General features: G+C 42.2%; 1 protein-coding gene across 1 annotated transcript in view; it reads right to left on the bottom strand.

Annotated features, from left to right (window-relative positions):
- Positions 1–26,074, bottom strand: part of SYT10 (synaptotagmin 10) — a 36,008-nt gene extending 9,934 nt beyond the window's left edge. The window contains exons 1-3 of the mRNA XM_056342142.1: positions 25,858–26,074; positions 12,238–12,595; positions 5,804–6,368 (exon numbers count right to left, since the gene is read on the bottom strand). Of these exons, the coding sequence (XP_056198117.1) occupies positions 5,804–6,368; positions 12,238–12,595; positions 25,858–26,008 (1,074 nt within the window). The 5' untranslated portion in view covers positions 26,009–26,074. The remainder of the gene's footprint in view (positions 1–5,803; positions 6,369–12,237; positions 12,596–25,857) is intronic.
- Between the last annotated feature and the right edge of the window lie 968 nt (positions 26,075–27,042).

Raw genomic sequence — 27,042 nt, 5'->3', positions numbered from 1 at the left:
CCCACAGCTAATATTTATTTTCCTCTCCTGTTATTCTTTGCATATTAAAACCAGCTCTTTTTCTTCCTCCCAGCACCACTGATTGAACTGTTGTCCTGGGAAGTTAATCAAGGAGGTTTGTATTTTTTCTTGCCTCTGTGGAAGACAGTATGGAAGCAGTGGGGGCTGCTGCTCTATCATGACTGTGGCTTCTGCTTGTGAGGCCTAATGCTCGTTTTCTACTGACACCCTGATTGCTCTGGGTAAGTGCAGCTGCTGATTGCAGTCCTGATTGCATAGAGAGGACTCCCAGAGATAGCACACTGGGTCCAGCAGGCTAAACGCTCTCAATAGCACCCCGGGAAGCCTCCCCCGTGCCTCTTTTGTCTCTCCCTGTGTACATAGCCATCTGTCTTGTGCACCAGGGGAGTAGTTTCATCTTGCCAGGCAGAAAGCAAGCCCGTTCCTGCTTCAGAACAGCTGAGAACAGAGGTACTTCTGTGAACTAACCGTGGCATCTACTGGCATGTGAACGAATCAAATCGTATGTGGCTTCCCACATAAAGATGCACTTCCGAAGCAGCAATGCATTGACTGCAAAGATTATTTGCAGTGAGAAACTCAGAGAGCACTTAGGGCACAGCAGGTCAGTCAAGCCGTGCACCTTTGTTTAGCTACCATGGTACCACTGGGATGCAGAGATACTAACTTCCCTTGTGGAAACCATAGTTTTCATTCATCAAATATTTCTTACTTTTAAGGTAGGCTGAAAGTAGCAGTTTGCCTCTAGCAAAGCAGAATATTAAAATAATTTGTCATTTCAAATGAAAAGAAACATTTGGTAATAATACAAACCTTCCCTGTTTTCAGTAACTGGACAGAAATGCACTGTTTCTGATCGCCTTTTCAAGTTATCACCCAGACCTAAAGCAGTGTTCCAAACCCAAATAAAGAACCTCAACATCTTTCCTGTAAAGACTGACCCAGAGTGTTCTCTCATCTACTCAGCAGCAAGTGATCATATGAATCCTTTACATCACTGGCCCTGAACAGAAATAACAAGTGCCCACTATACTTGGCTTTAAAGGGGCTGTTCCCATTACAGAGATGATAAATGTTTCTATACCGGTAAGTCTTTACTCTATCACAGCTGTTTAACATAATGTTAAAGCTTTTATGTGCATTTCCAGAAACACTAATAGTCTACGTCCATTCTGATGAGGGTGGCTAACTGTAGGGCACAGCCCACTACATTGCTGGAGATAAAACATTTCCTGGTACTGCTGCTCTTTAAACACTAATAGGACAATCCTTCACATGTGGCCTCAAAGTCTGACTACTGTAAGACATATTCTTTGTCAGCTCTATACCACTACTGCCTTACTCAGAGCAAGGTCTGTTGTGCCATTTTTTTCCCACTTATTAAATAGTGAACTACGGAGAAAACTAAGCAAAGATAATGCCTGCAACTGCTCTGGGTCAACTGCAGATGTGGGCTTCATTCTCATTTAATCAGTCAGAAGAACCTCTTTCCTTAACAGGCCAATAGCTAGCAGGATTATGTGTGACATCTTACTCTGGCAAGTGTTTGAGATAAATTAACTGAGACAAATGTTACTGCCCTGCTTATTAAAAAAGGTATTTAAGAACTTCTGTCTTTTCCAGCAAGGCTATTCACTTAGATTCCAAGTGCTTTAGAAACAGTAGTTGCACCTCATGGGCAGCACATGAAGTCTGTGTTCTTACAAAACTTTCTTATATATCCCACTTCACAAATGAGAAAACTGCAGCACTGACACGCCTGGTGTCAGAAAACTAAATAAAAATCAAGTTCTGTCTGTCTACATGAGATAATTCAAGAGTCAACAAATATATGATAGCTCCATGACTAACATCTGCAAGAGACTACCACTATCCTGGAAATGGTTTTCATCTAAATTCTGAGCCCCATTTTTTCTTTCCCCAACTGCATAGTTTCCTATAGCTGGTTACACTGACAGAGTTCATAGAACAGCTTTGGAAAAAAAGTGTTTTCTGACAGTCACTTGCCAATTTTCTTTAGGCAATGTTAGAGGCAGAGATTTCCAAAGCAATCAATTGTTTAAAAAAGTATAACAGGAAGTTAATAAGCTTTGACATTCAGAAAGTGTTAGATGACGACAGGTGGTCTTTTTGCCTACACAGTTTTACAACACTGTATATTTGACTTAAGTGCTTGTTAGCAATTCCAATAAATTAGTTTTATTTTTTTTAAAGTATGCAGTATATTTCGATAGTAACAAAATCTCAGAAATATATGCAAAACTCACAAGCATTTTGCAAAAACAGACCCTAGATATGTTGACTAAACAATCCATTTGATATTATGTTTGCCTCTGATATTATGCATTAATTTCCTAAAGTGTATTAAGAGTGACAGTACTCTGATATACTGAGCAACCTTCACAGGTGGTCCAAAGCTGCCTCTTGACTTTCTTTTTTTTTTAATTAATCAAACGAACAGAAGTAAATGATGGATTATTTATTGAATATTTAATCACCCACGTATAAGCAAAATTTGGGGATATTAATATCATCAGATACCTGGGACACTTCTTTTCCACAACCAATTTTACACCAAATTTACCTTGATAATTTAACATTGAGAAACGAAAATGCTTTAGCACTTACAACAGGTACAAGCTACATATTATACAATAGCTGTAGGTTTTCAACATAACATATAACAGAGAAACAATGATATGGATGAAAAATTAAAGGAACAAAATACAAACTACAAAAGATGAATAAATATTAACAGTTGAAAACCATAAGAGAAATGAGTGTGTGCGGGGGCCAATCCTGCACTTCTATAAAATAGTTTTGAATCACTATTACAAGCAAAAAAAAAAGTATTCAAACTGTAGATTCCCACAGAGTCATTGGTTTTATGGCCAAAAGGACTCAGTGTAACCATCCAGTCTGATTTTCTCCAGACTGTGTATTTCCTATACCAAATAAAAACTCTTTATGGATGTGCAAACAAATCTTCTAAAAATAACATTAACTGCTAACAGAGAGTCTTTGCACAGCAGAGAAACTCCTGATCTCCTCTGGTAACTTTCTTCATTGGTAAAATGTTGCAGTTAATTTCCTTGGTAAATCTATCTAGTAGGTGTTCAACTCGACACTGCAGAGCCTTGTGTCATAAAAACAGGTTCTTTCCAAGTGGGCAATAGGCATGTTTTTTATCCTTACTCTACCTTCTGAATAGAAAATTCTTGACTACAGAAGAGTTGTAAAAGACTCAAAGCTGAGGAGAGGCTACTGTTGCTGTGGTTTTTTAAGTTCTGGACCAACCCTCCAACCCTATGATCTATTACTTCTCCCATCTTCTGCTATCTATCATTGAGCAACAGCGTGAACAAACCACTTAGGAAGCATGTCTGAACCAAGGGCTGAAAAACTCCACATTACATACAACAAAATAGAGCGGAGGTGAAGAAGGAAAAAGCATGAGAGAAATATACTTGCAGAACGGCACCTTGGTTCCTGTGCTCTACTGTGTAAGGATGGACCTTCCCACTGAGACAGCCAGTTTGTTTTTTAAAGGTTCTTCATGAACACCAAAGCATGCTGGCCTGGAGTACAGTTATTTTTCACTCACTGTAGAACCAGCTGGGTCTTTTTTTCCAAGGCTTAATCCAAGTTCAGTTGACTCTGACAAGCATTAGTTAGTTTTAATTGCTAGTTAGTGACTTTGGTAAACTTTAGATCTGGGGCTTAAGACTATAATTCCCATTGATTAACATCTTATGCGCTATTTATTCCTGTGCAGGATTGGCTCCCTCATCTTAACAGTTTCTGAAATGGCAGAATTGGAAATCTTTATTACTAACCTATTAAAATTTTAATTCACATGAAACAGCTGAAGTAAAACACAAGGCAGCACATTGCACATATAGTAACAGGACATCTTATAAGAGGGTTTTATTTTGCCAGGAAAAAATAAATTCAATCAATTTCTTACATAATTTTCTGTGACTAGTGTAAGGCTTATGAAAGCCGGTGTGGTGACCCAATACTAGAAGATATCTCAATTTTGTGTTTATTGTTAGTGATTTAGTTGGAGACAACTTATTTATACACATTGAATACTGCAAAATATACTGGCTGAAAGGCTGAAATCCAAGAACTTCATGCTTTCTCTTAAACTTCATACACAGTAAAACACCAGCAGAGTGAATTAAACACTATGACTGCATGTACTAACCCTTAGTGAGGAAGAAACTCGAATGAGAATTCAGCACCCAGATAGCAACCGTTTTAATCCAGTATATTAGTATCTCTCCCAGCTCCAAAAATTGCTACGGCATTTTAATCTGCTCAAAACTAAGTGGTGAATAGTCCAGGGATTCTAATTTGCTGAAACCATTCTAGTTATCAGCTAAAAATCTCCAGACATACCTGTTGCAAAGGAACGGTGAGCATTTAAATCATTACTAAAGTATTAAAGATAATATCAAAGCTAGAAGAAATTGTAAAAATGATTACTGGACTATTATTCCAAGACCTTAAACACAGATTCAATTTTAAGCTTGAGAACACAGTGCTTAAGTTTACCTGAAATCTGAGCTTGATCAAACTAAGCATCCACAGATGTGGTTTTCTGGAAGTGTGCTGAAGGCTGCTCAGACCAGTTTGGTAGAGCCGGCAGTTAAATAAGTAGCTGGTTTTGTGAATTCACATTCAAAAACTGTCTCCACTATGCTCCTCACTATGCTCTCCTTTCTCAGGAAACACAATGCTCATGCTCAAACCAGTGAGGAAATACTCTTTGTCCTTTTAGTCATGCAGACCTAGACTTCCCGGTCTAGCAGGTATGAATAGCATGAAAATATTTGGGAAAAGAGGCATGGGAAGTCTCTGGCTCTATTGAAGGGATGGTATAAAGCTTCTGTGTCTGAAACAGTGTCTAGTACCGCTCTGTCCTCTGTTCATCCCCACTATGACTGTCAGGAGGCCATGCTCAAATCCAGGGGTGACTCAGATTGTTTTGGATATCTCCTGAGACCAAAGAATGGGAAAACTTCCATATAAATAGCATACTAGATAAAATAACCCCCACATACCTCCCATAATTTCATTTTTTTTTACCCCTCAAATTCCAGCCAGGAAAGATGAGTTTGGATTTCAAGGTTAATAAAGACAACGTTTGGAGACTGATGGCTTTCCTGCTGGTAGCCTGTCATCCATTCTGTCATCCATGCATAGGCTTCCTCTTCTTGCTTGCAACAACAAACAAATAATTTCTGTTTCCTAATTCCTCCTGGTTGTGCCTCTTGAGTTTTGCTAGTAACCAGCAGCAACACAGATTTGTCTACTGGGGACCCTAAGCACAGGGCAGCCAGCAAAGAACATTTTAGACTTCAAGCATTTTTAGCCTCTCTCTCTCTTCACAAAATTCCAGTCGATGAAAACCTGCTAACAAGAGCAGGACAGGGCTTGCTCCTTAATAGATGGTCATTTTGAAGGAGAGGGTATTTTGCTAACAGGAAAACATTAGTTGTTCTTATTAAGCAGTGACCTTCATGATCTACTATTTAATTAATAAATCTAATTTATATTTGCAGTAAACTATATGGGTGATGGTATGTTCCCAGAAGATTTGTAGTTATTATGTTTTATAGCTTCCTAAGCACCTTATTCTCTATGCTCAAAGGAAAATATTGACAACTTTTTTTTTTCTTTTCTTCCAGACTCTGCTGATAAACAGGATGCTGTGCCACAAACTACAAAGAGAAACGAAAATATCACATTAATGCTTTTGGAACGCACTACTTACTGTGGTAGCACAGTGGATGTCTTTCCATACATTGGCTTCCCTGGAGAGATCTGAGACTTCAAACAGGTTATCAAGAATAACTTCCCCAATCATGTCATGTCTAGAAAATCTGTCAAAATCATAAACACTGAAATGCAATTTCCTGTTGCTGAGTTGATCATAGGCTACAGGAAACTGAAAGGTTTCATCAAAGACAGGATTTAATGTCTTTCTGTGAACTCGTGTCTGGAACTTCTTTTTCCTATCTGGAAGCAGATAAATCTTAACGTAGGGATCAGATGTTCCTGTGAAGTCTTTAGCAGGCAGATCTAAGGCTTTGACAATTGTGACAGCCAGAAGTTCATTCTCATAATCATACCGGAGAGTGAAGTTAAGTTTTCCACATGTTTTCACATCTTCTTGTTGCCCATCAGAATCCACAGACTTCTGTTTGTAGAGTTCTGGTTTTATTCTCCCAATGCTGGTTGTTGTCTCTCCCCTTTGCAAAATCGGATCTGTCCTCATGTTAAAATCAACACTGGACACTTGCATCTGCCTTGGCAAGTGCCTCCTGAAAGAATTGTGCCTGCACACACACACACACACACACAAAATGAGCCACGGTTATCTCTGGGAAAAGACCTGGCTACTACTAAGTAGGAAATACAAGACCATGACATTAGTAAGGGTTCCTCTCTTTAAAATAATTGTAAAATAATCCCCCCAAAATGTTTTGCAAGTGTTAAAACATCCTTGAGAGGAAATGATCATTCAAAATGTACTTCTTGGCCCTAAAGACACCCAGTGTGCTGGTAATACATATATTTATAACCTTGTTTTCAGGCTGTGCAGCTAAAACCAAATTCAGGTTCTTTCACAGAACAAGCTGACAGTTCCAACATTGCTCGGTCCCACTGTGCTAGGGCCTGAGTATAGTCAGGCAGAAAAAAAAATCACTTGCAGAATGGTCATCAGTAATTGTTGGGTTTTGGAGACATTCTGTGGTGATTTTCCAATTACACGTTTACCAGGCTTCACAGTGATGACTGTGAAAGGTGCCTGAAAAGGCCATGCAGAGCTATGTCTGAGGGTTTGCATAGTGCTTTGCCATCCTACAGTGGTTTATGTACTCCTGCTTGGCATTTGCTACACTGAGGTACAGGCTGCTTTCTCCACTCATACTGAGAATACTTTGTTCTGGCTGCAATACACATCAAAGTTTTGGTCAACATTTTTCTGTGATGGGTTTTTCCCTTCTGTTCTCACACTCTGATGTATAATGTATTGGAAAGCCAATTCCTGTACTCCTAGCAAGACACAATGTTTAAATCCTTGTAATTCTGAATGCAGTGTTGCATAAGCATATGTATTTATGAGCTTATCTTGACTCCTGAACATCAATGGAAATTTGTGCCTTTCCTACTAGAAGTGCAATCAAACCCCTGGCACACCATAACAGCCTTGCACAGTAGTACAAAAACACTGGTCAAAAAGCTTCATAGAATGAATCATCAGCAGATTCCATTATGATCACACTGTCCAGTTTACATTTTTGGACATTACCACATTTCCTTGGTACTTCACTAATCCAAAATTCTGTACTGGAAAAGCTCACTACTTCCTCCTGTGAGCATACTTAGTTGCCATTAAAAAACAATTTAATTGTCAGAATTTCCTCTGCTTTTTGCAATCAATTGCTTATTAATGCCAAATGCAGCCTTGCCTTATTGCTTGGTTTCCCGGTGGTGTTGTGTTCTGAAAACAAGAGGTGTCACAGCTGTGTGTTTCTTTTCTTAAATCAGGAATGCAAATTGTCCATTTGAAAGCAACCAGGGCTCATTTCATAGATATTATTTGTATTTTTTGCTGTAAGTGAAGTGGTTGCAGAAGGCATGAAGCACAAAACTACTGCAGTTCAGCTGAGCAGAGATACAAAAGGGTAATCTGCAGCCATTAAATAATAGACAAGAACATTTCCCCTTTCAGCCGTTTCAGTACTGCTAGGTGCAGGGAGCAACCCTAGCATGACACAAGAATAGCAGAGGGAGAACTTCATTGTCTAGATTTGAAGTGGCTCCAAAAAATCCAGGTGTTTTGATCTCAAATTTAGATGAACAATACAGCCCCCTCACAACACATTCTACCTTTTTTCACAGACAGACAAGTTGAAAGATTTACTTTTCTCTTAAATGCTAGAACTCCCTGAATTCATAGTATACAATGTCCACATTGCATGGAGTGAGGAGGGGGAAGGCCCTAACTAGTCAGGAAAATACAGTATTGTCCTCAGGGAGTTTCAGGGCTGTCCCTGTGCCTTTGTCCTCAGAAGTCCAGCCTCGCAGGTGTGCTAAACACAGGGAAGGAAATGAACTCCACTCAAAAGGTAGTGGCAGGAAATGTTCCGGCACGCAGCAGTTTAGGCACTAGCTTTCTAAGTATTTTTGACTCAGTGAAGTCGAGGAAGACCTATGTTACTGCTGCTTCTCCCAGCGCTAATGAAACCTGGACAGGTAGGCTTTCCCGAGTGCTCCCCACACCTGCAGCTGTAGTACTGAGATGCCCAGATAATCGTGTTCAAACCCTGCCATAGACAAGCAGTGAAGAAAACTGCCTGTGCAGGGAAAGCAGTGAAGCCAGGTGTATGACATTGCCAGTCTGAGTGAAAACAGACACATGACAAATTCTCTTTTCCTTGAATTCTCTTGCATTTATGAAGATTTGGGTTAATACTTGTAAAAGTAACATATAAACCCCCAAATCTATGATTTTTAAGGTACCAACCTTCTTTCAAATTTTCAAACTTTATGCAGGTAAGATCCTCTTGTGAATGTCATCACTGTTGCAAGATGTCACTGAGTAAAACAGTGCAGCTGTATGGCTGGTTGTTCCCTGTGGGAACCAGCAGTGCTTTTGCTCTAGTAAGCCAAAGTCCTAATTACACAGCACCTAGTATCTGCTCTGAGTCACAGCATTTCACCAAGATAGCTAATTGGTCTGTTAATTATTAAGATGCTTCACTGTTGTCATAGTAACATATTTATCTTCCTTTGTTCTGCAATAACAAAGGAATTAATGACTGTGATAACGAAGTACCAGGAAGTCAGGCAACCAGGCTGTGAAAATGCTGCGAAGCTACTAATGTGCAAGTCCAGGGTACTTCAGCCTCTACTGGCTTTTATATATAGCACTCCTATAGCAGACATGCCTTCCATAACTTAGAACACATACATTTTTAGTGACAGTAAATCTGTATGTAAATCTCTAATATAAAATTGTGCTTGCATAGGAATGATAGTATGAAGTTGATTTCTAACTCAGTAATACTGCTATATGTATGACAAAAGAGAAGGATGGGATGCTGATTTATGATATGACTTGAGATTTATGAGGGGTGGCTCTGGTCTAGCTTTCCTAGATGACATTAGACCAATCTTTTGGACCAAATCCAGGAATGTACACCAGCACTTGTGGTATTTAGACAGAACAGAGGCTGCTTCTCCTCCTTGCAATTATAAAGTCAATAGATCTGCTTGTTTTTCTTTAACCTTAATGTTCCCAAGCACCTCACTTTTGCTTTTGTGCCTCTTGGGATCCAACTTACTCTTTGCAGAGCTGAATGACAAGACCATCTCTCACGTAATGCTCAAGAGCAAAAAGCGTGTCCCTCAAAAATACAGGTGAACATTTTAAGAAAAGAATACCATAGAGGCAATAAACTATATTACAGAATACTTTCATAAAGTTTGGGGTTTGGTTGTTTTTTTTTTATAGGCAGGTCTTTTCATGTTATTGAAACTATGAAAATGATGTAGTTCTAATTAAGCAGAAATGCATCATTTCCCTACACTAACATGTCTCCATGTTAAATGTACAGTCTAGAAAAGTGTTCAGGCACATTTTATTATTGCTGTGAACAGCTTCTTAAAATCCTTATGCTTCAATTACAATGACTTAATATGAGCCCATTTCTTTTATTAACAGCTGATGGCTGCATTAACCTATGACAGAACTGGTTACAACCTTTTTATCTGCACCAGCTCAGGTGAGGTCAGTGTAGAGGAGACAATCCAGACAGCAAATATTTCTTGCAGATCCTTTATCAATGGAATACATTTAGGATATGGTGCATTTGGATCACTCAGAACTGAGTGCAACGAAGCAGTGCTGTGTCAAAGGTGATGCAAGAGAAAGTCATGCTACTGCTGTGTCTGCTAATAGCTCCCCTTCATTCAGAGGTCCCCAATGAAGGACACCGGAGTCAGGTTTTAGTTGTTTTGTGATCCACATTCTGCAACACAATGGAGGAGTAATCCAGAAAGATGTCTAAATATCCAGCCTTCTTCTCATACATGATATTCTTGGTAGCAATAATTAATATGGGCTGTCAGAAGGTTAAGACTCCCTTAAGGTCGCCAGGGATATAGAAAAAAATGCATTTACAAGCACAGAAATTACTATTTCTGGAGAATTTTAGAGACACATCTTATTCTAAACATGTTTTGTAGCAAGGGTGCAGAGCTGTTCAGCAAACTGTAAAGGAAGATGATGTCTCCAAACATCCTGCTATTAACTGGCTAAGGTGGAACAATTGGAGTGACTCAAAGCAAAGGAACTGTCCCTCTCAGGAGAGCTTTAACCCTGATAATCTAGAGATGATAAAAACAAAAAGCTGCCTTACAAAGTTACAAACACATGCAGAAAGAGTAGGATTGATGGCAGGCTTTAATTTTGTAAAATTGTCCTTGGCTTCACAGATACTTTAAATGCATTTATACCCCAGTCCAAATCACTCTAGAGGTCTGTGGGAATATTGTCACAACCTGAAGTAGCTCTGGATAATGTCCCTGGAATGTCTTTCTTCCCCTATAGTACCACAGGGAGTATTCAAGTCCATTTGCCAGCCAGCTATTTCTTCTGTCTGTTCAGGAAGTCAGACAGTCTGATTACCTACAGGTTTACATGATGGACAAAACTCTTCCAATTAATATCCTGTTAGTTAGTTGTGTAATACCCTTGTCATGCTCAGCTGTATCAACCTCAGTCCCTCTTTTTTTAATATGACAGTTACAATTTCAAAGATAACATCCCAGTATTTTGAAAATCTTGGTCAGAGTGGCTTGGATACTGTGCTCCCTGTCTTAGCAGATGGACACAGTAGCTGGAGCCAGGCATAGCCAGGGCAATGTGGCTTAAAGCCAGCTGTACAGTCTCGTAATTCAGGAGATGGTTCAGCTGCTGAAGTCAGTTAGACCTCCCCTGGCTGGAGTGCTCTCATTTACGGGAGCCTCCTGTGGTTGCCTGTTGGCTGTTCCACGCTGTTGGAAGAGCTGGAAAAAAGCACTTCAGCGCTCACCACTGCAATGAGCACACTGAACTGGCAAAATGCTGTTTTAGGGACTCACAGAAGGCCAGCAAAGTATGTGCCCACCTAAATTTAAAGCACGTGTCTTCTCCATCCTTGTGCCTCCAAAAATTATTGTGAATGTGAGCCTTTGGGGTCTTGGTTTGGGTATTTTTGTTTTGTTTTGTTTTTCTTTAGTAGCATGCATTCATTTAGCAAATGGTTTATTGAGGGAAAGCTACTTCCTATACAGTATTTGTATTCTAACTTAAGGCATTATGCAATACTTTAGGTGCCTCCTTTAGCCTTCATTTTGCCATTCTTTGTTTATAAAACATTCCCTTTTTTTTTTTAATGTAGAAAGTGAACTTTCCACTTCACTGTTTGTTTTCCATGCGTTAAATTTGCTGACAGTATTTGAAGAAAATCTCCTTTGAAACTATAGGTCACTGCACATGTCTTCACTACTTTTCAATATAAAGCAGTACCTATGACAAAATAAAAGTTTGTCCTCCACTTTAATAAAAAAAAAATCACTTCAGAAACACTACATGCTTGTCATTTATTTAAAGATCTTATAGAATCTGTAGTGCTTTAAGATCAGTCCATAAGAATATATATCCTTAGGCTGGGATTTTAGTTCCTTTATAAGTGGCAAACCATGTCTTAAAGAAATGTGCCATCAACAACAAATCTGTCATATATTTAGTGGAGAGGGAAACTTTCCTCTGCAAAAGCAACTGCTGTATCTATAAAAATATCTGTGAAAAGTGAGACGTGCAGTACTTTAAAAAATAACCCTGAAATAGATTTTCCTATAGGCAAAACCTAAAATGGAAACGCTTAAAAGTTGCAACATATGTATTTACAAAGTAGTAGAAGACACAGATTTGATCTTCATATGTTAAAATACTGATGTAACTGAAGGTACATTGTACATTTCAGAATACTCAGTTCAAAGGACACTGAGGCTTTCCCTTCACGTGACTGCTCTTTCACCCATAATATCTAAGAAGTCTTTAAATAATCCAGGATCCTGGAAATACTCAGCAGAGTGTTCTGGCTCTACCTGTTCCCAGGAAACATGCCACAAATGTGAGTGCCCCTGACTTACCTTGATGATGATGTGGGCTCAGTGATCTGCCTCTGCATGCGTGCATGTCTGATCAAATGCTCTTTCAGTGCGTTCTGGACCTCTGCTGGTATATCAGGTGAAGTGTGGCTAATTTTCAATGCAGCTTCAAGTACCTTTGTTGTAGGTTTCCCATTTTCTTTAACTTCCTTTTTCTCACTGGTCTCAAAAACCTCTGTGGGAGCACTGGAGTTGCTCTGAGGGACATTACTGGCATTGGAAGTGAGAGGTTTACTTCTCCAGCAGGGCCAACACAACTTCCAAAAGACAAAAAGGGAGACTACCAGCAAGGCGAGCCCGCAGAAGCTGACGACTACTGCTAACAGACTGACTGAGATGTCTGCAAAGAATTAGAAACAAAGATCATAATGACAGACAAACACGGAGAAAAAAAAATTAAAATTACACAGGTTAGGAGACAGAAGCTTTTCAATCATTATCTTGCATAGAGCTTTAAAGTCCTATTTATTTTTTTTTCTTCTTGATATCTAAACCTGTATCTTTAAAATGCTATCATTCCCTAATACCTATTTCACAAATGCTCCATTAATTGTTGTTCAGGCCAGGGGCCAGTATCTGTACCACTACCCGTGCACTCAGTCAGACTTCTCAGGAAGGGGGTACCCAAACGGTTCCAAAATTGTGCTGTCAAAGGATGTCCCAGGAACACATCCTGCTGAAAAATGTAAACCACAGTCAACATTTTCTGTAAGCGCACATGAAGACAGACCAGTTCTAAACCACCAGGATGATACACAAATTTCTTCAGGACTTGCTAAGCTTTTGAGTCTGTGTGCTAACTGCTTCAGAAGCATGTTAAATCCTAATGTTTAAGTGGGATAAACAGGGACAGATATGGTCTGTCATAAATAAGAAATTTCTAAGGTTAAATCTTAAGCTCTGGACTAAGACTGTGTTAGATCAAGACAGCACATATATATTGATATCTGAAATTCCACTCTGAAAATGCAGTTGGCTTCAGAGTACACTATGCAATTCCCTGAGTTGTACAGAGACCACATGGTGCACTTTACCCTGCTGCCCTGTATCTGACCTTATCTGCCACTATTAGTTAGCGTATCCAATAGCATGGCCAAAGATACGAGGACAGAATTCATACCAACGAAATTCTGTGAACAGACTTATATTTTAGGAGATGGTGGATCAGCAGAAATGCCAGTTGAGCACTAATTAGGAGTTTTATTCTATGTGACATGTTTCACTTTGATTTTTCCAAAATTATGTAATACAAAATATAACTAAAAAAATCCATTTCTTTTTGAAAAAAAAGCCTTCTGTGTACTTTAAAAGTATTCAATAAACCCTGCCTAAATGTCCCTCAGGTAATGGCTGCTGCTGCTTGTTACAACAAGTTTTGACAGTTTAACAGCTAATATTTTGTATCCATAGCTCCAGGCTACTAAACTAAACAGTGGAAAAGTGCAACAAGAGTTTGAGCACATTTTTTCTGAAGGATCACAGGAAGAAAAATAGTCCTCTAGGTATGTATTAGCTCCATGGAACAGTGTGTACCTCACAGGTCCCTTTGAAAGATGAAGATTCTAGTAGAAAATTTGGGAACGTTTTCTTTAATACTATATAAAATCCAGATACATCTCTCAGCAGCAAACACAATACGGCCCATTCAATGTGAAGATACATGAGAATAGCAAAAGCAAATAGAAAATGTTTATAGTCTGGAATTGGCAGAGGATGTCCTTCTTGATTTAAAGAGTTTGGTACAAGTTGCTGCCCTGCCTTGAACCGAGGTATGCCTCTTCAACCATTTCCCACTAGACCTGAGAAAGGTGTCCTCCTTTTCTGTCTGTAGTTAAATGTCAACATCTAGCCCTTCGAATATGCATGTCAGCTTACTGAGAAAGTCATATGGCAAATTCTTATTTAGGTTGTTTCCATAAAATGAATGGCTGCATAACACAAGAAGCAAATATACTTTTGCATTTCATTTTTCTAGATAATTCCGCTTCAGTAGGATCATTAGGCTATTTGGTCTGTTCTGCTGCTTACCCTGACATCCTTCCTGAGCCCAGTAATTTTTATTTAGCTTGTGCATGTTCTGCAGCAGACTGTCCTATCTTGACAACAAGAGAAGATACTAAGATGCGTTGAGTTTACAGCTTGTTTCAATGGTTAATAACTTCCTTGCAAATTTGTACTTCTGATTTGTATTTTTGTAGTTCTAATTTGCAGGCATTTATTCTTTCATGTCTTTGTATGAGAGATTAAAGGAGATGATATGCTTCATAAGACATGCCTATACAAAATACACATAAAGTAAACTGTGCCAGGAAACGAACCCATGACTTGAAACTCAATTACCTATACCAATCCCTGGAATGGTTCTAAACTGGGCCAGTTCATACCCTCCCAGCCAATTCCAGGACATGGATCAGGATTTAGGGTAGGACAATGATCATTCTTAATAGGTGGCTTGGATAAGGGCCTTTTGTTTAAGCAGATGACAGATTCTAACAGCATGGAGAGAGGCTTTTACATGTGAGCTGGCCTCAGTGCCAAAGAATGGTCTGCAGTGGGTGGACCCTGGCTGGATGCCACATGGCCACCAAAGCTGCTCTATCACACCCCTTCCTCAGTGGGACAAGAGAGAGAAAATATAACCAAAGGCTCCTGGGTCAAGACAAGGAAAGGGAGACATCACTCATCAGTTACCATCATGGGCAAAACAGACTCAGCTTGGGGAAATTAATTGCCAATAAAAAACCAGAGTAGGACACTGAGAAATAAAAAACAAATCTTGAAACACCTTGCCTCCACCCCTCCCTTCTTCCTGGGCTTAACTTCACTCCTGATTTCTCTACCTCCTCTCCGCCAGTGGCGCAGGGAGATGGGGAATGGGGGTTGCGGTCAGTTCGTTACACGCTGTCTCTGCCACTCCTTCCTCCTCACATTCTTCCCCTTCATATTCTTCCCCTGCTCCAGCGCGGGTTCCCTCCCACAGGAGACAGTTCTCCACAAAGTTCTCCAACGTGGGTCCTTCCCACAGGCTGCAGATCTCCATGAACTGCTCAGATGTGGGTCCCTTCCATGTGTTCTTTCCACAGGTTGCAGTCCTTCAGGCACAGACTGCTTCAGCATGGGTCTCCCATGGGGTCGCAGGTCCTGCCAGAAGCCTGTTCCAGTGTGGGCTCTCTATGGGCTGCCTCCTTTGGGCACATCCACCTGCTCTGCCATGGGCTCCTCCATGGGCTGCAGGTGGGGATCTGCTCCACCATTAGCCTCCATGGGCTGCAGGGGGGCAGCCTGCCTCACCATGGGCTTCACCACGGACTGCAGGGGAAACTCTGCTCCAGCACCTGGAGCACCTCCTGCCTCCTTCTGCACTGACCTGGGTGTATGCAGAGTTGTTGCTCTCAGGTAGCCTCACTCCTCTCTTCCAGCTGCTGTTGGGCAGCAGGTTTTTTGCTTCTTCTTAAGTATGTTATCCCAGAAATGCTACCACTGTCACTGATGGGCTCAGCCTTGGCCAGCAGCAGGTCCATCTTGGAGCCTGCTAGCATTGGCTCCAATTGACATAGGAGAAGCTTCCAGTACCTACCTTCTCACAGAAGCCACTTCCCATAGCCCCCCTGCTACCAAAACCTTGCCATGGAAACCCAATACATGGTCATAAATTAATTTAATATAATAATACAGAGGCTTGCCCCACTGAAGGAACTTTTTTGTTAAATTGAACAAGCTAAATTTTCAATCAAGCTGGACAAAATATTTTCCCATTCTCAAACCCTGAAAAAAAAATAGAACTCTCTAAAACGTTGATGATCTATGAGATATAAGAAAAAGGAAACAAAAAGCAATTAAATTTTGGGTAATTTGCAATATTTCCAGCTCAGTTTGTAGATGGTTGGCATAATTAGGTTACATTTTGAGAGGAAAGCTTTTAGAACTGGAAATTGTATTTTTTTTCATTAGAAGAATGTTGAAACTGGTTGTTTTAACAACTTTGTAACTGCTGGAAACATTTCAAAACTAGAAATATGAAAATTGATCCCTTCTAGCAGAGTTTCAATTTGATGAATAGATACTATCAGCTGAAAAACATACCATCAGAGCATTTCTAGCCAATTCTAAGTGTTTCACTGCAAGACATTCTTCAAGCCTTCAAATAACTTGTGTGTCCTTTCAACACCTACTCCCACACTTTAACTTTCTCTAAGCTTTTTTTCTGGACTTCAATTAAACTATTTCAAATTCTAAGTCACTCCCAAGATCATTACAGAAAATATATTCTTTATAGCCTTAAAATAATCACGTGAAACTTTTTAAGTCTCAAGGGCAGAGAAAAAGATCTAATTCTACAGTTATACAAATTATAGCCTCCATTTTTGCTATTTTACTATTAAACAACCTCACATATTGTACTTCATTACACAACAAATACCTAAGCAGAATCATTAAATATTTTAATTGCCAGGAATTCAACTAAAGAATAGTTCATTTAAAGAAAAAAAGTATTTAATTACATTTACTGCCAGAATTGCTAAAAAGCTATCAGTCAGTATGCCATATATATTGATATAAGAAGCATATTGCTTCATTTCGTCACTTCTGACAGCCACTCAGCTGAGCAATTACAAGAGATTTGCTGTCACGTGAACACTAAAATCATCTGTACACGAGCATTCAAATGGAGCTTCACAGACTCTTTGCATGTTAGACTGGATATGCCTCCTGTATTACCTTCTTATAGGAAGTTTGGTTTAAGAATACAAAACATTAAGAGACAGTTCTGCAGACTTCGAGTTTCTTCACACTGCTGCCAAGGAAACCTGGTGGGAAGGAAAATGAGTACTGAAGGATGGACACATTATCAGGCCAGAGTTGCACTTCACATATCTATTATTTAAAGATGCAGAACTGGCGACAAATTCAAAGACTGCCTAAGTTTTTAGAGACAGAAGGAGATATACTCACTCTGCTGGGACAGCATTAATTGCCAACATTGTAAACAATGTTTTAGCTGGTCTCTGGTATGAAGGAAGAGAAAAAGCATCTCAAACTACAAGCAGTTTGTTTGACAACTCTTTTTCTGAACTGGTAATTACAGCTTGTCTTCAATGCTACACATTTGCACGGAACAGGACATCTTTCTGAATATTCATTTGGACATGAAGCATTATGGTTTTGCCATTCCAATTCTCATGCTGGGTAAACTCAGGAAATTGAAGAAAATCCTCTTTCTCACACACCTCCTTCTGATCAATGGGAAAGCTTCCAGTGATTTCAATGGAGTTACCATTTCACTCCTGATGATCTTCTTTTACTGACCTCTGTCCTTAATGTCATCTTCATAGTCCTGATAAAATTTCATAACTGAAAGAAAGTATCCTATTTCCTCATGGTTTTATATTTAAAACTACTCTTTCAAGATACGGAATTTTGGACAATTTTATATTTCTCGTTTGAGAAAGGCATGTATATTTGGGAAGTGTGTGAATTCTATTTACCTCCAAATCTCTCTGCATTTTTAATAAATATCCTCAGAAATGTTTCCCCCATAAAAGGCTCCTTGACAGCCAGTCTTTCATATCAGGCAAGTATTTCAGAAACATCACCTTTTTTTCTGGATGCTGGGGAATGTTTTAAGCAATGGTTTCTGTCCTATGTCTTCCAACAATTTGTTGTTTGAAACTTGCCTCAGAACAGTTCTGCCTATGAATGCATTCACAAACATCCACAAACATTTTAGTCAGTGGCTTGACACCATATGCCCCTTGATGCTTAACTCTGGAAAAGCATACTCCACAAACCCATGATCCTGAATGGAGAAAGACCACATAGTGCTGTGATGTAGCTGCCCATGTGTATAAGGTGCAGGTAAACATCTAGTATGGACCACACTAAGGACAGCATACTCTTGCCAGCAAAGGAACAGGGGGAAAGGAACGCCTGGAAAAAGAGAGGGTTATATTCCTTTTTGACCCACCTGTTGGTCTATATCTGATCTTGGTTCTGTTAAATTGTTAAGTACAATGTCTCTGTAACTTTTTTCAAACACATTTTTCTTTAACTTGTAATTTGTTCTCTTGTTCTTCAGCCATAAGGAACTTCACCCTTTCCATATGACCACTGTAAAGGGAACTCTTGTGTCTGGAATATTTGGTGTCAGCTCAATCAGATAAATTAATATGTCTCTCATTTTCTAGGATTTGAAGGAAAGCAGGAGCTTTATCAAATAAAAGGTCTGGGTCTAATAAATCTCTCTTATCCCCATGTATATGAACTAATTGGTCCAACTCATCATTTCTGCTGTTCAGTTTTCCTTGGGGATATTTGAAGAACATAAAAAGTTGCTGGTGTTCATTTTTATTTGGCATTAGCAGATCTTCCACAATTACCTCTGTCTCATCCAAATCCCTGCAGATGGGGATATAATGCTTTAGCGTGCCTCAAAGTGGCAGGTGCAGAGTCTTGTATTTTCTTTCATAACTGGAACCTGTTAAAACACCCAACTTAAATTTCAAATGGCAAAAATAGCCTTTCACTTAAACATCTACACGTGATCTTCTCTCAGTCTGATGTAAGAATTTGTTCAAAACAGCCATCACTATCTACTGACTGGTACATCACTTAATGCTAACAGAGCTCTGTGGTAGCATGTCTTTTGACAGTAAGGGAATCAAATGAACTCAGGTATCACTGTGATTTACTACACAATTACAGCGCATAAAATATTAATCTCTCAAAATCATTTTATCTTAATTATTATCTATCAATACCTCTGTCAATCTGTATCTGTCCAACCACAAATGGAATGCCCTCTTTTGCCATTTCAAACGCCATGTACAGGACTTTAGATTACATGACATACAGCAGATACAGGGTATTTTCCAAAAGCTTATTAGCCTTCTCCTAGCCCACATTACTTTCTGCTTTCCAGAAATCAGAAGGAATTTGCCACAACAGCTGTCTCTTCATGAGCCTCAGTACATGATATGTGTGCTGTATGTAACCAGAGGAGACGGCTCTCACTTTTGCCTGACTGGGTCATTGTGTTTTGCCTGCAGTGTAGGAAGCAAAAGATGTTGCACTGAACATTGGCCCCTCCTTTCTAACACACCAAATGTAAACTGTCTCTACTTTCAAGGCTTTTTCTAGCCTACCTACTTTTCTACTTGTTAACTCTCACTTAACCTCAACAGGAGGTAACTCCCACCTCTGCTCAACCCATGTCTGCCTGCCTTGCCTTCTATTAAACATAAAACTAACTTTGGTCCCATACTACTCTCACACTTGCAAGGATGTCTCTGTGAGCATCTGCAAGAAACCCTCATTACCCTCTTTCAGACAAGAAAACAAAATTAAAATATCATAAGCCCACTGGACTGTCATTAATCATATGCATACCATAGCTGTAACAAAGTTAAAGCAGCTCAAGTATCATTTTTGAACTGTCATGGTTATGTTTATTCTTACTCAGCATCATATAATGAACACCTCACACATATGACGAGACCCAGCAAAACACTGTGTCTCCTTATCTTCATCATTACAGGTTTGCCCTCCAGCTGTTATAAAAGTTTCTGTATTTTTCTTCTGTATTTCTTTGCAAAATGCATATGGAGGAAGATTCTTTCATAAAACTCCTTTTTACTGTGTATTGCTGCTGTCTGTATGTTGAGCACTTCTGCATTGTTGTGACTGCGTTCACATTTACTGTAAATAAATCTGGTCTCTGTGGTATGTCTGCCCCTCTGTTCTGCATTTACACTTCTGAATTAGATGCATTTCTGGTTTTCACAGCTCGTTAACACTGATTTTGTAAAGCATATTTTTCAGTAAATCTGTACTTTTTTCTCTTAAACCATATTTCTCTCTGATAATAAATTTGTTCTGACCAGGTGATAATCTGTAACATTAATAATTGGATTGGTCTGTTAACTGTTCAAATGTTTATTATTTAATTTTATCAGTTCTCTGTAACAGAACATTCAATTGTTTCACACAGCAGATACTTTCTCATGAAGAAAAATGGTCCTTTCCTGTATGACAGTCCTACACTGACCGCAATAATCTTCATATTCGTTCAAGCCATTTCTGGTCCCTTTCATGCTTGCTTTGGCACAGCTGAGAAGCATTTGCAAGCACACTACTGGGTAAATCTGTTCTTTCTCCCGCCTGAATGTATGCAGGCAGTGTAAGTATACCTACAGCTTATATTCTGTGTGTGTGTGTTTGCATGCATGTGTATGTGATGTGTGCATGCACATATGCATGTTTAAAGAAACCAGGACTAAACGTAAACCATCAGCCACCATCAGCAGGTTGAGAGGTATCAGGAAAGCAGCTGACAGCCAACAGTAGATTCATGCCAGCTATGTCAGGAGAACCCAAGACATTGCTCTTCAGGGAACAATGTGATTGTATTATAGAATGGCCATGTGCAGGATGCTCCAGTGTCTTCTTACTACCCCTATACTTCTAAAGCAAACTGTCAATCAGGGGTAGGGTAAGAAACTTGGTATGTTACACTTTTTTGATAATAAAATAAATTTGAATAGAATATTTAGATGAATAACAAACGATCCTGTAGAAGCTGATGCTCTTTGCATGGTCAACTTAAAAATAATCATTGCCTGACAAGCAAAAGAGCAAGAGCAAACATCACTCTCTAGAGCTTTCTACCCACTCTAGACAGCTAAAATACACCCTCCTGCCAGGGAAGCAACCAGGATACCAGCTCTGTTGGAAACACTGGTTCCCCATCAGAACTGACAATGAGAGAGTGCAGTTCTGCAGGACCAGCAGGACTAAAAAAAACCACAAAGACAGCAGAAAGTGCCCACCATTTGCAGAGGACATGCAATGAATTTTAAACGTGTCCCTAGGGCAGGATGCCAAACCTCCTCTCACCCTCTCACTACACTTTATGCAATTCACTTAATGTTCAGAAATGCTCGCAACTGGGACTTTGATGTGCTTGGTTCCTTTGAAAATGAGGAGGGATGCTTAACTGGCAGAAATGAATTAAGAGTCATTTATTAATCAGATAACCTGATTCAAAATAGAGGTATAACGAAGCTGCATATATGAATTTTGGACACTTCTAGAAAATAATTTACTTGGATTAGAGATAAATTGTTAGGTGCAATCTTGCACATCCAGCTCCCATTTATTTTCCACCTGCACTCTTCCTATTAGTTGACAAACATCTTAATCATTTCGCTCAAATCTGCTGGAAATAAAGGAGGTGTAAAATAAAAAAGAAACAACAGTTGCACATCTGATTCAGCATTTTGCCATAAATGTTATGCCCTTCAAAAGAAGGCTTGCATAGTCATCTAACTATATAAAGGTACCATAAATGTAAACAGCTTCCTAATCTTTTCACTTGAGCATTCTTCTGAGAAGAGAGAATTAATAGTCCTTATAATTACCAGGACAGAAAATAACAGCAGATGTCTATCTTCACTAATTGTCTAAAGCTCTTAGAAATTTATGAAATTGTTCACCTCACTAAGATTCTTTGCTTGAGTTCCATAGATTAATTATCCATTACACTAACCATGATTACCCCTTCTCGACCTAAGCAGTGAGCAGTAATTGAGGGTCCTAAGGTGACAGCGTTGACACTGAGAAGGAAAAAAGTATTGAATAATCAGCCATTTCTTTGATGTAATACTGTTTTTCCACAAAGAATGTCCAAACTCTTAATTTCTCTGAGAATAAGAGGAATCAAACACATGGAGGGTTGGGGTTTTTTGTTGTTATTTTGTTAGCAGCAAATCTGAAAAGCTCTCCTTTCTGCTTTGTTGTTTCATTTTGTTGCATTCTGCCTTCCCAAAGCCATGCTCTCCATTTTTTATTCTGTGTTTCTGGCCCCCTCTTCTTTGTGTTTGATTCTGTTGTCCTTGTTATATATACTTCATTCTCATACCTAGACATGGACTCTATCAAAAAAATCAGTACCCAGCTTCTCTGCTTGCCAGTGAAACTTCTTGGGTCACGGGGTCAATATTGCCTCATATTTTGCATTAAGCCTGTGACTGGGTGGTGCATCTTTTGTCTCAAGTAGTTGATTCCTCTGAGAAGCTTGGCTGCTTTTCACAGTCTAGCTGAACAGAAAGCAATCATCACACCCACCAGTATAACCACATCACAGGCAGTTTTAGTTGCCCTTGTTACTGTTTTCAACTTCTAGGGCACATTTTTATTCTTATATTAAATAAAACTGGTCTGCTTTTTTTTTACCATATACTCTTTTATTTTCTGATTTTTTTTTTCATGCGGTATTCTTTCCTTTCCAAATATGGGTCTCCTCATATTTTAGATGTCTTTCCTCCAATGAAATCTCAATAATGATTTTTACCTATGCTACCTTTGTGGCACTTTTAGGTACTGAATGAACCCACCATTTAAAGAGAGAATACGCTATCATTATATAGTCAACTTTTTTTTTTTTTTTTTTTGTCTTTTCTCTCCTCTTTATACTGCCTCCTGGACTATTTGCTGTTTAGATTTTCATTGGAAGTTTAGCTGTCATTCTGCAACATAACAAGATACAATGATCAACCATTACTCTGTAATAGCCCACTCACAATCTTTTAGCTTCTCCACATCTTCCAGAAGTCCTCCTCACAACTCAAGTTTCTTCTTACACTTACTACAGTAGTTTCTTCTTCACACTCTTCAGAGCTTGTTGCAGGAACTCATTCCCAGCACACTTCTATGGCTGGAGCCCCAGGGAGAAATAACCGAACTGGTTCCATGATGCGTATCACCCAGTGTAGGCATATGCTTCCCGCATCATTGTTTGGGACACACAGCAGAACCAATAGGGCTAAATTAGCCATTCCTCCTCTCTACAATACAGCTACAGCTTCATGATGCCACAACTGTGCAGAATTTACTCAGTCATAGAAGGATACAGCTACATGACATGGATTCTCATGCCAATACTACCACCCTACATATGAGACACACATATTTCAGAAAAACACAAACATTTGTGGCTTCATACTCAGAATGATGTTGAAGAGCGCTTAACATTTCTACCATTGATAAACAGGGACTATGGATGTTCAACACTGTGGACCACATTATTCATAGAGATGTTAAAATGAACTCTATGTGCATTTGAAGAACAGAAGAAGAGGAGAAGAGACATGGCACGGTTCACCTTTCAATGACCACATTTCTCTCGACCTAAACAGTATTTACAATCTTTCAGTTCATAAAATTAAGGCAAGTGATATTTATATCTTGTTTATCCAAGTGTTTACATATTAAAATATTGTAAATTATCAACAATGACAGTGTGTTCCTCCTCCAGAATCAGAAACCATTAATATATGCTTATTAGCAGTGTTACTAATGAGACAATGTTTAATATGAGTGTGCTGATGAAGTTGACATGCATCATCTAAGAATGGTTTCATTCTAAGGGGGAAAACAGTGAGATTTAGGAACTCAGCTGAGATGTGGGATGCAGTGGTTCAAGCCCCCGGTCTGTTAACTATCAGGTTTTTTTCTAATCCAACAATTGCAAGGTCGTTAGGGTTTACAAATAAACCAAGATGATTGTTGACTGAAGAAATGTTTAAAAAGAAGCTCCCGTTACTGTACATGGTGCAAGGCAAGTGCTGAAGATTCACATTTTCTAAACAGCAAACTTTCGTTTACCTCGTGGGACTCTTCTGTATCCTACACACCTCACGTGCTTATACATCAACTTTGGTTTTATATGACACCTAATACTGACTCCCTGTACAGTACTCCCTAAAAATCATGTAAACTAATCTTTTCGGAGCCAAATTTTCAGGCTCCGTAGGGCAATTTATTTCTATGCAACCTTCTACGATTCGGACCAAGCCAACCAACGCAGTGCGCGGTCGGAACGTCCCCCGTAGCCGTCATTTACAAACCCGCGACCCGTTCCGGTGGGAGCAGGCTGCAAACCCCTCGCCCGCCGGCTGCGCCGGCGGCAGGGACGCGGGGCAAGCGGCGCCCGCGGCGGACCGAGCCCCCCTGGCCGCCCCCCCCTCCCCCCCGCCCTGCCGCCCCGGGCCGCGCCCGCCTTCACCGGCTGCAAACTCGGCTCCGGCCTCAAGCGCAAAGCCCTGGGAGAACCGTGCGGGTACCCGGGTCTGAAAGAAAAATCGCTCCCCTTTCAGACAACAGGTTTTTGTTCTAAGGTACTACAAGTAACCCGGAATTTGCCGTAACATCTGTGGACATTGGAAGAAAGGGAAAAGGAAAAAACGCAGCAGCTGCGGCAACAGCTACAGCGCCGCTGGGTCCCATGCTGAGGACCTGCGGCTTTTCAGGACTTGGTGTTAATGTATTTAATTTGCACTGTACGCTTGGTATTTCTTTGTTGGCCATAATGCAAGCTGTCCATTTGTATTTATGGGCAGACAGAACAGGCTACCAACCCCTTCTGGCAGAAATTAAGCACTGAACCTGGACTAATTTTCAAGCCCCGTCCTAAAAACAAGTACCACGGAGAGCGAAGAGTGCCGAGTGCCGTACGAGTTCCGCCGAGGCGCAGCGCCGGTTCCGAAATCCAGACAAGCCAGGAATCACAGACCAAAGGTACCACCGTTAGGAGTCAAAATCTTGGTTTCGACTCCACACACACACACACACAGACACATGCAATTTTCCCGGACGGTCCTGGACCGGACGGCTGCCCTGACTCTATAAGTTCCCACCGCCCGGCAGAGCGCTCTCCCGCCGCCGCAGGCATCAGCGGAGGGGATGCGGAACGCCGCAAACCCTGCTCAGGGAGCGCCGGGCGCTCCGTCAGGTTCCATGTCGGGCTACTCGGACCTGGGGCTCGGTGACCTGCGCCCCGAGCCCGGGCTGCGCGCCGAGCAGCGGCGGCCGCCCCCCAGCAGCCCCCCGCCAGCCCCACCGCCCCCCGCGGAGCCGCCCGCGCCTCCGCGCAACCTGTTGCCGCGGCCCCGCCGGCCGCGCGCTGGGGCGGCCGGAGGGAGCCGAGGGGCGGCCGGCGCAGCCCACGCGTGGGCCACCCGTCGCGCGGAAACGCTGCCCACCCGTGACAAGACTACCACGCACAACCCTCTGCCCCGCTCGCCGCACGCGCGGCCCCACAGACGCATGCAACAGCAGGGGTCCGCGCGTCGCATGCAGAAGAACTCCCACCGCGGGGACAACTTTGTCGGAGCGGGGCTGCGGGGGGCAAACGCACGAGCAGCGGGGGAACGGGGCCGGCTCCGGCGGCGCGGCTCCAGCCGACGGCAGAGCTCGCACGTCGGCGGCGACCCCTCTCCCCTCGGCGCCTCCCGGATCTCCCCGTCCCCACTCCTGCACCCCCGCCCGCGGCCCCACGTTTCGCCCCGTCGCCCCCGGGTCGCTGGCCCCCACCCCAGGCGGCGGCTCGGCGGTCCCGGCGCTTCCCTCGCTGCTTCCCGGGAGCCTGCGCGGGCTGCGAGAGGGAGAGGATATTAAAGCGGGCTGCGTGACTGCCCCCCCCTCCGCCCCCTCCGCACGCAGGGAAGGCAAAGGAAAAAGTTGCGCTCTCCGGCCGCCCACGACGGCGCTGTCCGCCCCGCGGCGGCGGCAGGACGAGCCCCGCGGCGGCGGGGCCGGGGTCGGTACCTGTGCCGCCGATGCCCTGGCGGGCGGTCTCCAGGGGGAAGATGCCGGCGCACTTCTCCCGCTCCACCTGCCCGCCCAGGCAGAGCTCCGAGATGATCTGCAGCGCCTTGTGGCAGAGGCTGCCCACGCCGTCCTCCGCGGGGAAACTCATCTTCTGCCCCGGCCGCCCGCTAGGCCATGGCCGGCGCGGGACGGCTCCGCGCCCGACCCGCGCAGCCTCCCGCGGGGAGCGGAGCGGGGCGGAGCGGCGGCGCGGTGCGAGTGAACCGCAGAAGTAGTGAAGGGGGAGGGGGGGGGGGGGAAGACAAAAAAGGGGGGGGAGGGGAGAAAATAAAAAAGGGGGGGGGGGGGGATATAAGCATCCACTTAGCAACGCCTTTTGTGCCTAGCGGGCTTCGGTAGGCGGCTCGGCCAATGGCAGCGGGCGCGGGGGGGGACACACGACTCGCGTCCCCCGGGGAAACTTTTTCTTCCCCCGCCCCGCGGCCAGGCGAGGGGCGGCGGCGCCGGGACGGCTCCCGGGGTGAGGGCCCCGCCGGGAGCGCGGCGCGGCGGCCTCGGTCGGAGGCTGCTCGGGGGCGAGCGAGGCAGAGTGGGGACTGCGCGGGTGCCGGCCGGCGGGGTCCTGCCCTCCGCCCCCGGCAGGAGCCCCGCGCCCCGCTGAGCAGCGGTGCGCTCCGTGCGGGGCTCCCCGCTCGCTCACCGCGCCGGAGGCACGGAGCAGGGTTTATTCCCCACCGCTCCGGTCGTTGTTCCCGGAACGTGGTTTCTGAGGTGACCTGGGCAGTGCAATCTTCAGTACGGGTCTGCCGAGCAAAGTCGGATAACTCCGTTAGCCAAACCACCGTCCCCACTGCACCTTTCCGCAGGAGTTAGGGAGTAGTTTACCTCGAGTATTTCTGTAAATTGTACAGGCCTTAAAGTAACCTTACGACTGTCCGGTCTGTTTCCTCAACAAGTTCTCTAAAGTTGGTTTTGTTTGGTTTGGAGTTTTTTGTTGGTTATTTTCTGAGATAGAAAACTTACGGGTACTGCGTGTGCGTGAACATACTTCTAAATTTCAGTGCAGTGTATGCTACTGCTAGTGGTTGTTTCAATTGTCAGCTGCATAGCCGAGCAAGACTTAAGCTGTTGCTTTGTTCGTATACCTACTGAAATTCTGATACATTTTCATGTTTGTGAAGA

Source organism: Falco biarmicus, chromosome 5 (assembly GCF_023638135.1).
Source record: "Falco biarmicus isolate bFalBia1 chromosome 5, bFalBia1.pri, whole genome shotgun sequence".
Classification (NCBI taxonomy): domain Eukaryota; kingdom Metazoa; phylum Chordata; class Aves; order Falconiformes; family Falconidae; genus Falco; species Falco biarmicus.
Note: the sequence above shows the minus strand (reverse complement) of the source record. Positions and strands in the feature narration are given on the sequence as shown.